The sequence below is a fragment of the Armigeres subalbatus genome, chromosome 2 (assembly GCF_024139115.2).
Source record: "Armigeres subalbatus isolate Guangzhou_Male chromosome 2, GZ_Asu_2, whole genome shotgun sequence".
Taxonomy (NCBI): Eukaryota; Metazoa; Arthropoda; class Insecta; order Diptera; family Culicidae; genus Armigeres; species Armigeres subalbatus.
Window position 1 is genome coordinate 414,294,972 of NC_085140.1, and position 13,825 is coordinate 414,308,796.

At 39.4% G+C, this 13,825-nt stretch overlaps 1 protein-coding gene across 1 annotated transcript; it reads left to right on the forward strand.

Moving 5' to 3' along the window:
• The first annotated feature begins 11,005 nt into the window (after positions 1–11,005).
• On the forward strand, positions 11,006–13,048 carry LOC134213387 (probable cytochrome P450 6a14). The gene is made up of 2 exons (XM_062692401.1): positions 11,006–12,167; positions 12,230–13,048. The coding sequence occupies exons 1-2, from the start codon at positions 11,105–11,107 to the stop codon at positions 12,649–12,651; spliced, it is 1,485 nt and encodes a 494-aa protein (XP_062548385.1). The 5' UTR covers positions 11,006–11,104; the 3' UTR covers positions 12,652–13,048.
• The last annotated feature ends 777 nt before the right edge of the window (positions 13,049–13,825 follow it).

The following is a 13,825-nucleotide window of genomic DNA, read 5'->3' on the forward strand; positions in this document are numbered from 1 at the left end:
CCTATCATAAGACGAGTTTAAACAATCCCATTGAATTCCACCACTTAATTGTATCTTGACAGATACGTATTTCGACCTCAACAGTAAGGCCGTCTTCAGTGTCTCGTACTTGACTCGACTTACGAGACACTGAAGACGGCCTTACTGTTGAGGTCGAAATACGTATCTGTCAAGATACAATTAAGTGGTGGAATTCAATGGGATTGTTTAAACTCGTCTTATGATAGGTGAAAACATTCCACTAAAAAGCTCAACATAATTTTCTTATCAATACATTTCTTGATTCTTATACATAGTGTTAGTTTTGGGGAACCGAAAGACTCGCGGTTTAGTCGAGGTTAGGGAATACAATAATACAGTAGGAAAGGAAAGGATTTTAGGGTGCTTAAGTAATTACGATGCTGATGTTCACAAAGTTGACATTCCTCGCATTTTTACATCTGTAACGGGACAAACAAACTTTTTTTGGGAGACAACGACGAGAGGAAGACATACGGAAGGGAATAACGACAGACATGGAAATGTACAACAAGAGGAAGACATTCGATATGGGGTACGACAGACAAGGGAATGGGCAGACAATGATTACAGTTTTACATCAGCAACTTTCAAAAATTGGTGGACCAGGGACATGTACTCGAGGTCAAGGCCCGACAACACTTCCCTAATAGGCTTTGGTTGTTTTCCTCGGACCCGGAGATGTTCAGTTAGCGCAGATCTGGGGCCACGATGCTCCTCGCACGCCCACACGACATGATCGATGTCCTGATAATCCTCGCCGCAAACACAGAGATTTCCTTCCGAGAGCCCCACTCTGAAAAGATGTGCATTTAGAGTGTAGTGATTGGACATTAGGCGACACATGGTTCGAATGAAGTCTCGTCCCATATTCAATTTTTTGAACCATGGACGCTTCGACACCTGCGGGCGAATTGAATACAGCCATCTACCCAACTCCCCATTTGTCCATTTCTGTTGCCAGCTGTTCAAGGTTTCCTGACGAACTAATGTGAAAAATTCATCGAAGGTGATTTCCCGATCGTAAATATCACCTTCCATAGCGCCCACCTTAGCCAAAGAGTCTGCTTTCTCATTTCCCGGGATCGAGCAATGAGAAGGGACCCAAGCCATGGTGATTGTGTAAGATCGTTGTGATAAGGCACTCAAAGCTTTCCGTATCCCATTCAGAAGATACGCTGAGTGCTTAACCGGTTTCATTGACCGAACAGCCTCCAAGGAACTTAGACTGTCGGTGAAGATGAAAAAGTGGTCAGGAGGTAGGGATGCGATTTGCTCGAGTGAATAGTGTATAGCTGCTAGCTCAGCAGTATACACGGAACAAGGCTCTTTGAGCTTAAAGTAGGCGCTATGAAAAACGTTGAAAACACCGAAACCAGTGGAGTCATCAATTTTTGACCCGTCTGTAAAAAGCTTCTCTCCTCACTGGCGTGCCCGTATTTGCTTGCAAATAATGGAGGTATGACCTCCGCACACAGAAAGTCTGGTATTCCATGAACCTCCTGCTTCATGGACAGATCAAAAGTAACAGAGGAACTGTAAGAGTCTAAGAAGTTAGCACGATTGGTATCTACCGAAGAAGGGCTTACCTCCAGCGTTATGTACCAGTGGTAAATACTCATGAATCGAGATTGAGGGTTTTGTTCAAGCAGCTTCTCGAAGTTGTCAATGACCAATGGATTGAGAACCTCACAGCGGATGAGGAACCGGAGCGATAATTCCGCGAAACGATCTGTTAGTGGCAGTACTCCCGCAAGTACTTCCAAGCTCATCGTATGTGTCGAATTCATACATCCTAACGCGATACGGAGACAGCGGTACTGAATCCTTTGAAGCTTCGGCATGTGTGTTTTAGCCGCGGACTGGAAGCAGAAACTACCGTATTCGAGGACCGACAAAATGGTTGTTCTATACAACGTCATAAGATCTTCGGGATGCGCTCCCCACCATGTTCCGGTTATTGATCGCATGAAGTTGATCCGTTTCTGGCATTTTTGTGTCAGATACACAATGTGCTTCCCGAAGGTACATTTCGAGTCGAACCAGACCCCGAGGTATTTAGAAGATATGCTATGAGTGATTGTCTTACCCATCAGTTGGAGCGGGAACTTTGCCGGCTTATGTTTTTTTGAAAAGACAACCATCTCAGTTTTCTCCGGAGAGAATTCGATACCCAGCTTCGTAGCCCAAGTGGACAAATTGTCCAGAGTATCTTGCAACGGTCCTTGCAGATCAATCGCTGTTGGCCCCGAAACGGATACAACACAATCATCTGCAAGCTGTCTCAACGAGCAATTTGGCATGAGACATTCATCAATGTCTCTGACGTAAAAATTGTAAAGAAGGGGGCTCAAACATGAGCCCTGGGGGAGACCCATGTAGCTAATTCGTGAAGTTGCCGAGTCACCATGAGAAAAACTCATACGCTTCTCTGACAACAATCTACATCACATAATGTGGCATAGACTTCATAATTTTTAAAGTGAATCTTTGATCTATACTTTTGTTCATCTACCTTACCCAGTTATTAAAATTTCCTTTCCGTGGTAATGTGAGGATGCAGAGGTTTTCTCGGTCTCTAGTAGCAACAATAACTACACACTAACATTCCTCTTCTTTCCCAACTGACTGGAGTTGTAGGTAGTGAATACCAACCTTTATTCGCTTGGATCATAGCGCAATTTATTTATGACCAGTCACGGAGGAGCAACCATTGACAAGTACGGTCAGTCTTGGCTAAGTTAAGCTAAGCCAAATCCTTGTTTAGATATTCATCTTTTGACTACTTCACCTGTCAGTCTGTCAATTCTTATGAAGTTTAAGATTTTTTTTTAGTCTCGCTGAACTAGCAGAAATAATTACGTACTCCCAGTATGTTGCAACAATTTCATAGAACAGCAGAAACTATTAGAAACTTCAAGACTTTTTGAAATATCTCAATACATCATTGAGAACTTTTTGAAATGAAAAGAATTCCTCATAGACTCTAAGAAGCCTTTCGGAATAGATTTCTCCTTTACAATCCCGGAAACCTCCACGATTGTCAGTTTAACCTCTGATTAACTGTGAAACGTTTTGATGATATTTTTTAGATCTAGAAATTGAAACAGTATTGATAGTATTAGATATTTTAGTTATCCATATGGTATTTTCTTACCATAATCATGAGTAGGACAATGCTTCGACTGTCCTACCCAGGTTTTTCCATGCGTAGGACATGTCCTACCCACTGATATGTAGGAATGTGACATAAAATAGATTCATAAATATGCTTTAAACCAAAATTTTTAAAAATCACTTGTTCATTAATATACTTGAGACAAAAGGGCCATTTCAAAACAGCCTTTCAAATAGATTCATTTTAAGTGCTTTCAAATTATTTTCTATGGGGAAATTCATTATCTATTTCTATAAGATCGTTATAATTTAAATTTTGGGATGGGATGTAATGTAAATTTTGATGTGAAAATCATCTCTCATACAATCTAGATTTTTTTCTATAATCTGTATTAAAGAGATTTCCAACTCGAAGCAAAACAAATCTAGGAATCTCCTGAACTATTTCACAATATTGAAAATGCACAACTTTGCAAAAAAGGCACAATTTGATCGATTGAATATTGTAACATGTTTTCATCTGTGTACCTTATCTAAATCTTTTAGAAATACCGCCATCGCAGCTGACAGTGGGTCTGGTGGGTGAGAATGGGTCATCGCTTTCATTGGCAGTCTGGAGGTCATAGAGCAAAATCGTTCAAAAAGGTCTCTATAGTCTTCTTACCTTCAGATACATTCAATCTATTCTACAAGCATTCTAAGTAGTTGAAACAGTGACCCATTCTCACCCTCATTTGACCCATTGTCACCCCCGACGACGGTACTGAAAATCTTCTCGAAAGTTAGAATTTGGGAATATAAAGAATTTCCTAAAGATAACCAGTACCAAAAAAAATCCCCGTTCAGACTAGCTTCGAACTATTGATGTCGCGATTCAGAGGCCCCAACTAATACATCGCATCTATTATCGCTTCGTTGCAGGATGTGTGAAAAGTGTGCGTTACATGCCTCTTTTTGTTAATCACATCTTCATTGAAGTTTAGTTGAATTTCTTCTACCTAGAAGGACGAAGACTGCAAGGCCAATAAACGTATCCCTAGTAACCTGCTTTTCATTCATGCAAAGCGAATCCTCCACGCAAAGTGGTGGCTCGTGCAAACAAGAGCAAGCAGCAGACGGCAGTGATGCTGGAACAAAAAGTGCAATGAGCCTTGCGTTCATACAGCAATTAGTTTTATGTAAATAACATTTTTCACGAGCGTCGGATCACTTTGTGGTCTTCTAATGAAAGTTTGCTGGTAAAATTTCCTATGATGTAGTTGGATTGATTTATCGTTAGAGAATAATGGGACACCTTGGGGATTTTTTCTTTGCAAAGGTAAATTTCCCCATAGTAAATCCTATGGAAAATTAAAATCGCCGGCGCTAAAATATAGTTTCACCAATTGATCTGATATTTCGCACAAGCATTATAGGACCCAAAAGGCGTGCAAAAAACCTGCAGGAAGTGAAAATAAAATTTTGTCCCACCCTACTGGGTAGTAGTGTCGGTGGAATAAATAATTCTTTCTCTTCCATATAGAGCGGAATAAGTGGTTCAGTGTAATATATTTGGTTTTACGTAGTTTACGTCGAGCGGTCGTGTCTTGTTTATAACCTCAACATTTTTTTCAGTGAAGCACTGCTCAGCTTTTGGGGCTCGTACAGTCCTGGAAATGGAAACCAAAAGAGAATTGAAAAAATATCTTAAGAGACTTTTGTGGCAAGCTGTAATGATAAACAACTGATTCGGGAAGCTATGCCCCATGATAAATTTCTTTTAAAAAGCTTCAAACACCCCCCGAACTGATTCTGATGATGCATTTCAACTTGTTTTACACAGCTGTATGAAAAATTATAGCCCTCAACCAAAAATGAGCGTTTTATCGTCACTTGTCGCTGGGACTTCCATTTCTGTATTTTCGCACTTCTATACAAGTTTGATAAACTTGTTTTCATGGCTTGTAATAATCCGTAACAGTTTTTGGCTCTGTGCAATATTTAACGAGAGGGATTTCTGCAAACCCTGGTCCTGGACAATGGTGGTAGGTCATTTGGTATGAAGTCGTTTGGCATAACGCCGTTTGGCGTAATGGTCTTTTTTTCATAATAGTTGTGAAATCAATAACGTCCTACGTTATTGATTATAAGCTTATAGGCTTAGTTGATTATAAGCTTAGTTTAGCTTGAACTGACTGTACGTATCAAATGTTGCTGCTCCGTCATTGAACAGAATTGGTGCAAATTGCACTACGATCCAAGTGAAAGTGACTGCGATTTACCGTCTCGTTGGTGGGGACTTTGTTTATGGAGCAAATACAAGATCATGTACAAATAGTTCTAGTGTGGGTGAAACGAAAAATGGGACAGGTGCGAATAAAAGGTCATTTTGCAGTATTGCGGAAAAATGCATCGCTGGAAGGCGATTTACTTGTCTGTTGAATGGACCCAGAAGCGCAGTGCGTCTACAAACAAACCACAGAGTCTTGATTGTGACAATTTTATTTGTTACCTCCGGACCGCACATGGAGAGCTCGCTCGTTTTCATGGCCTTTTTTAAAGGAAAATACAGAAGAATCAAATGTTAAACAGCGGCGCATTACGTAAAATAAGTGTAGCATTTAAGGTCACTCCTGACGGAATCCAAGATTAAAAGTGCTCGCGTTTTCGGGGGCACACCACCCGATACGGAAGCAACGCACAACTGTCATTTTTATTATTTCACGCATGCTGCGACGCAGCAAAGCTTAATCAACAAAAATGACAGTTGTGCGCCGCCTCTGAATCGAGTGGTGTGCCCCCGAAAACGCGAGCACTTTTAATTTTGGATTCCGTCAGGAGTGACCTTAAGGACGAACCTGCAGGAATTCAAAAGAAAAAGCCCTCGCAGCAGTTTTCAAGGACACTCCTATCAATTGCGTTGCAGCATGCGTGAAATAATAAAACATACAGTTGTGCGTTGCTTCCGTTTTTAATGGGGTGCCCTTGAGAACGCGAGTGCTTTTTGTTTTGGATTCTGAGAGGTCTGTCCTTTACCTATGCACATGAAGTTATGGAATCCGTGGTTACTATAGTGAAAGTAGTAGAGGATGCGCCTATCAGCCGAGTGAAATCGAAAGGATTCAAAATGCTTCTGGATCGCATATGCGAAGCGCTCGGAATTTAAAATGACGGTGACAACAACTCGATGCATTTGAATGTTTGAACTAATGAAATGAAACCAATCAACATTGAGATGAGCTACTAATCGGAAAATCGGTTATATTGATGCCGCATCGCGTCACAGACGCCGTATACTTGGCATAAATTGTCAATGTTGGAATGGCCAGAGTGTAATAATACGATCTCTCGGTGATACAAAGTTAATTGCCTATATTCCGGGTATTAACCATGCAAAGTGGTAGAGACACGGCAGGTATTTCCGTCCATCGTTGTAGGGGCTAAAACCAACGAAAGCAACGTACATTTGCTAGAACTCCACTATAGCAGAACGTTTCTCCTGAGCTTACGATTTGGTACGTATGAGTTTTACAAAAAAGCGTCTCTTTTATTGGTTTTCGAGACTATGACGAACAGCCGAAAATACCTGCCGTGTCCCTACTTACAAATCGTAAAAAATCGATTTGTGTACACCCAATCTCCTTGCAATCTCTATGCTACATTTGTCATTTGTCATTTGTCATCAGACGTGTAACCTGACCGTAACCTGACGTGTCAGAGTTTTCATTGAGGTTTCGCGGAACAAACCTTCAGCAAAAGCCGTTACCAAGATACCAAGTCAAGCCATGTGTTGGGGAAGACGCATCATATAAAAAAAATTGAGCTGAGACATATTTTCTTCAAAGTGCAAACCATGATACCCTGGTGGACATGGTCCATGGTCCCCATTGTGTGGCAGTGAAATGGCACTGGGTTTTAAGTATGGAAAGGAAATATCTAATTGATTTGAAAGTATCGAAGTAGGCTCTATATGAACGACAACGGAGAGCCACCAAAATATCAATCCAAGCAATCGTGGCAATTTGCCGTCAGTCAAACACATGTGGTGAACCATCGCAGACAGAAGTGACAGTTTTCCGGCAGACTCCAGCTTGCCTATTCCCACAATAAGCTCCACACCCATATGGACATGATTGATATAAGAAATAAAAGATCAGACGACAATACCAATATTTTGCACTAAAATACCATGAGCAGGTCAAGTTAAGCTATTTGTACGAATTAATCAATATCATGTGTTATTGGCTTGTTATTATCCATAACATATGTTGATATTGAAATGATATCTCGGTGCAAATAAATAGTTGAGACATCGAAGATCTTCATGTTGATCGATTTGAATATTAGGATCTATGCTCAATGATAGTTTGGCGAGTCGTAGATGTCGAGTGAAGTCTGTAATGTGTCTGTAATGGTGTTTCGAGGTACTGTAGAGCTATTCCAACTCATAAAAATAGTGGGGACATCGTAGAGCTTCTTGCTGATCGATTTAAATATCAAGATCTGAATTCAAGGACGGTTTGGAGTATCGTAGATACTGAAAAAGATCTGTTATACCGCTGGGCCGGCGCAGGATTTTATCATTAGGCATTTCAATTTCAATTATTTAACAATTATATGGTAAAGTATGGTGTTGATTCCTAAGAACATCCAAATTATAACTCAAAGATAGTTTGGATGCTCTAGATCATCGTAGTGCCCGTAACCTTACATGTGCAATATTTTTCCTGAATGGAGCAGTTCATTTTGAACATTTTTGCTGAAGAAAGCAAGGCTTTATCTCTTAAAACTGATTTTTTGACAGCTGATTTACGTCTTGGGTCATATATGACCCATCCGTATTGAATCGGTTAAGCCTCTGTAACCTGCGTATGTTCCAATATGTAGGAAGTAAGGATTATTGAAAAGGCCAGAACATTTATAAAATTCTCTAGAAATGTTTACATATTTCTTAAAGATTAAATAAATCAACGCAAATAAAAAAAACTTGATCCAGTAATGCGTGTGTTACCGACTTCTTGCATTGAATTCACGCATTAGTGGATTAGATGTAGTCGCATCAAGAAGAACCCTACTTCCCTACTACCTGGCCAACCACACGCTACGGCAGTGGTGTTATGCTTTCGCCTTTCACATCCACATCTGGTCACGTTGCCACCGATTAGAAGCGCTTTCGACCCGCTGTGCAAGATTTCTGCGAAAACCGCCGGTGAAGAAATCCGCACCGGCGCTCACCTCTAGTGAGAAGCAGATAAGACTTGAGTAATAAGTGAGAAATAAGAACTGCAAAGGTAGATGTGGTGTATAAAGTGAGAAGTGAGAAATGGAATCATTTTTTAGTTTAATAAGCGGACACCGAAATCAAAGTTAGAATTTTTCAATTAACTAAAACATTAATGATTCAATGAGCATTTTAATTTCATCTACCAACATATTGAATATAATGGTCATCTTCAATTTCAGATCACCAAGTTTTTCAATGAAGATGAACAATATTTCTTGAGTTCTAAGAAGTTGATCTTTATAAATAACCCAGAACAATCTTCACTAAAGTGTAGACCCAATCACAACAAAAATATACGATGGACTGTAGTACCCAATTGACGTATTTCAATTCGATTCCTTCTTATCAAAGGAACAGCGCTCCTTTCGATTTCATTTCTAAACGTGCTGAGTACATATGTCTCAAAACTGAGAATCAAAACGTTTGGATTTTGTGTCAACATTTAGTTCTTGATTTATCTGAGCAAGCAGATGTTTCGCCAACGACGATGACAATCATCCGCTGCAGTTTACCACCTCTAATGGTCCACCGTGCTTAACTCTTTTTCAAAAACTGAACAACTTCGATTTATGTTGCCCCTCGTCACGTGTATTTCGCTGTTGTAAAACTACAAACTAAAAGCACAAAATTGGAGAAACTAAAAATTTAGCCTTATTGATTATTCATTATATACTACTTTTTAGGATCTAAACAACACATAATCTCAGGACAATTCAACCACAATGTTTACGTTCATAATGACCATTCGTGCGTGTCGAACGTTTAGTCCGTAATGATTTGGCATCGTTTGATTGAGTGCACTGACTGTATGGGAATCACGTTTTGTATACACCATCTAATGGTGACTCGAAATATCGCTTATGATTAGTCACAACCCATGCGTTGAATAGCGTAGCATTTGTATTGTATTACTAGCGGTATGTACCCGTCCTTGCCCGGAAATGCCAATTTGACTATGAAGTTACTGATACAATTGGAAAATGAAAAAACTGGTACGTCAACGTGGTCGTTATAGATGATTTTTGTCAAACATGAAGTTATATTGCACATGAGTATTAACGTTTACTAATTGGTTCGATCATTGTACCAAGGTTCGATACGTCCTTTGGATAAGATTTTCAGTTTTTATTGAAATCCCCCAACCATTTCATGTTATTCCACACAACCTGTTTTACAATAAAAAATCATCTTTTTTATTTTCACTATCCGTCATCACTTCCATCCACTCCACAATGATCTCTTGAAGTTTAAGAAATATGCGTTTGTAATCGTCTCATTCTATCAAAACACTAAATTATCTAGTTTATTCATCTATTCTATAAACTTATCTCCTTTCTTTCCATCGCCACTCTCACCCCATTTATAATAGTCTATTTTAGATAGATAATATGTGTTCCAAATCGACTCATGCGTTCAAAGGCGTTAATAAATTATTCGTTTTCCAAACAATACTCCTTTCACCACAACTCCTCGCTTTTTCCAATAAATCACTCATCCTCTCCACAATTGTCGTGTTTGGATACATCATATGTGAGCCAAATTTATTAGAAATTGCCCTGGGGTTTGAAAGTTGCACTGAGTTGTTCATTTTCTTAACAATACTCCTTTTTATAATGACCCTCTCCCCCTCATTATATTCTTCCTAAAATAGACAACATGGATACAACGTTTGGTTGACATACATTGTTTTTTATAGATATAGACTTTTTTTGCGAATCATCGCACGGTATCTTTACTACAATACCAATCAAATTCACTGATAAATACTTGACTGTTGCAGGCCTTTCCAGACCTGATATTATGATATTAAGTTACCAAACAATGCCATGCGAAACAAAGCTGGGTTCGATATAGGAAGCTTACTAGCTGAAAATTTTTTCAAATTACCACCAAAATTCTACTAATTAGATTTCTCAAAGTATGAAATCAAAAATAATCTGGAACTCAGCTGTGTACCAGCTCGACGATTAAATTTAAAATGTAGAAGAATGCAAGAAAACTCTATATTTAACCTAATATCAGCTATCCAGTTGGAGTGCGCCTTCCTTCCTACGTGCGAAACTAAAAAAATATTTACAGAAAAATAATAATAATTTAACGCATGATTTAACTTATTTTTGCAATAAAAAAATCTTGAATTTTAAAATTTGAACAACGGAAAACCACCGACATCCATAAAATTATTTTGTTGCTGAGGATGCATACAAATTTACCTCAATCTTATGAACAAACTTGTATGTATTATCATTATCAGTTTTTGGCCGCAGTGCTTTTGGTTTCTGCTGTTTGGATTTAAAAGCATTTGTTTGAATGTCTTGTATAGAAAAGGTGTATTGGAAAGTAGGAATTTGAAATAAAGAAAATTGAATCGATGAAACTAGTAGATATCTTTTCCTTTGTGTGAACTGGAATGCAGGTTCGATTTGACGGGTTTTTTTTTCTGGAATCACGATCAGTTCACTCAAAAATCATAACGAAAAAATCATCCCCAATACGATCAATAAGAGGATATAATTCAAAATTTCCGGAAGTTGAGAGTATGCTTAACTTCGAAAGGCCCCATCATTTTGATATTCCTCCAACACACCTTCCATCATCCATTCTTATCTAATCATTCTCCGCAGAGATAAAACTAAAACAGGCAAGTAAATATAAGCCAACACGTAACTCAATCAGTTTCAGTACCAATCCAAACCATCAGCAGCGATGGACGCTTTTCTACTGATAACCGCAATAGCGCTTCTCATAGGCTACGGCCTACATCGACTGCGGCAGCAAATAAACTTCTGGGCGGACCGCAACGTGCCACACAAGCCGGTTGACATCCGCCAAAATGTAAGCCAATCGGTACATATGGCTCGCAGCCTGCAAGATTTGTACAAAAAGTACAAAGGAAAATACCCCTTCGCTGGAACGTTCCTCCTCATTAGACCGGTAGCAGTGGCCATCGATTTGGAACTGCTGAAGTGTATCTTCGTGAAGGATTTCCAGTACTTCCACGATCGAGGCACGTACTACAACGAAAAGGATGATCCACTATCGGCGCACTTGTTCAATCTGACAGGAAACAAATGGCGCAATTTACGGGCCAAGATTTCACCCACCTTTACATCCGGAAAGATGAAAATGATGTATCCGACGATGATTGCTGCAGGAAAGCAGTTCAGCGACTACATGCATGAGAAGGTAGGAACGACAGAAGAGCTGGAGCTGAAGGATTTGTTGGCCCGGTTCACGACTGATGTGATAGGAATGTGTGCCTTCGGGATCGAGTGCAACTCAATGAAAGACCCAAATGCGGAGTTCCGAGAGAAAGGTCGTATTCATTTTGAGAAGCCTAGAAACAGAAAGAAGGACATGGTGTGTCAATTTTCGCCCAAATTGGCTCGCATGTTAGGATTGAAACTTATATTCCCGGAGCTGTCAGATTTCTTCTTGGGGGTGGTGCGCGAGACCATCGATTACCGATTGAAGAGCGGCATCCGTCGGAATGATTTTATGGATTTGCTGATTGGAATGCTAACGGGGGCGAACGAAGATCTTGGACCGTTGACGTTTAATGAAGTGGCAGCTCAAGCATTCGTATTCTTCGTCGCTGGATTCGAAACTTCATCGACCACGATGACTTGGGCCTTGTATGAGCTTTCAGTGAACCAAGATATCCAGGACAAGGCAAGGAAAGTTGTACAGGACGTTTTGAAGAAATACAATGGCGAGCTGAACTATGAAGCGACCATGGAAATGACCTACATTGATCAAATTTTGCAAGGTAATTAGAATATTTGATTTTTTATTGTCAATATTTGAACTAACCAAAAATATCCATTCCAGAAACTTTGAGAAAATATCCGCCAGTTCCAGTTCATTTCCGCACCGTGTCCAAGGACTACAAAGTTCCAAACACAAACACAACGCTGCCAGCCGGAACTTCCGTACTTATTCCGGTCTACGCTGTGCACCACGACCCGGAGATTTTCCCCAATCCTGAGAAATACGATCCCAACCGATTCACACCTGAGGAAATCAACAAGCGTCATCCGTATGCCTGGACCCCATTCGGAGAAGGCCCAAGAATTTGTATCGGAATGCGATTCGGTATGATGCAGGCTCGCATCGGGCTGGCCCTGCTGTTGAATAGTTTCAGATTTTCGAGTGGTGAAAAGTCAACCGTGCCGTTGGATTTCACTCCCAAGAGTTTCATTTTGTCGCCGGAGGATGGTCTTTGGTTGAAGGTGGAGAAACTGTCTGCTTAAATGTAATGAAATTATGTGCACCCACTATTGAAGATTTTAGTGTAGGTCAGAACAGATGCATGCAAATTATCATTTTTTGTCAACATAATCCCATCAGTATAGGAGTTAAGATTAATAGCGTATTCAGACTACAAGCTACATCACGCGATGTATAGTCACTTGATATGATACGTCATATTCATTATTTACAGTGAAATTGAGGTGTGTTAATTTTGACGTCAATATACTCTACATCACGTGATATAGTCCGGATAGTCTATATATTAGGTGGAAATATTTTGTAGTGAAAATATTTTTGATCTTTTCTCCAGTGAGTCAACAAGAAAGTTCAGGATTTTTTGTACATTATATTACAAAAGAGCAACCTTGAAATAAAACAGAAGTACTTTGAAATGCATTTGGTTTTTATATTGATAAAACAAACTATCACTTATCTATGCTTTTTCTTTATTTCTATCATAATAATGTACATCTTATTTTAAAAAAAAAAGATTAGCATTTCCATATCATCGCTATTCCTGTAGATTCTCTTGTAACTGCTTATTATGTGATGGGCTCCATACGATTGAAAACCCAACTCCACAATTCTGTAAGTACATTCGAAACGACCCCACTTTTGAGTTGGAAATACGAGAGGAACAGATGGAAGCTTTGAGCTGTTTCCAGAATTCTACGGGACGATCAGCATATCATGAAATTGATGAGTTTATCTTTCGAACGATATGTTAACTTTGTAATTCGGTTGTAATTTGACTATTCTATGAGCATTTACATTTCGGGGTCATGTGCATTTTAACTCGATTTACACAGCTGTTCAAAAAGATCCCAATGAGCGAGAACGAAGTTTTTCATCGGGGGGGGTAGGGGGTGTGGCTAGGTATTGAGCAGAGTGTAAAATAATCGAATTTTTTTGGTGAAGTCCACCTTTCTTCGCTTGTCAGCTCACTTCCAGACACATATATAGTTGGATCTGGACTGTCAACATTCGGTTGAATATTAGTCATTGAATATTTACGCACATTCTACAAATTGATAAATTGTCTGACTTCTGAGGACGTTTTTAATGAGTTTAATAATTTATTACATAGAATTGAATTCGCTTTTTATCTGCGAGGCAGTTTCGGTTTCGGTAAACACCAAAATAAACAATGCTAATTATGTTTTTTTTTCTGCA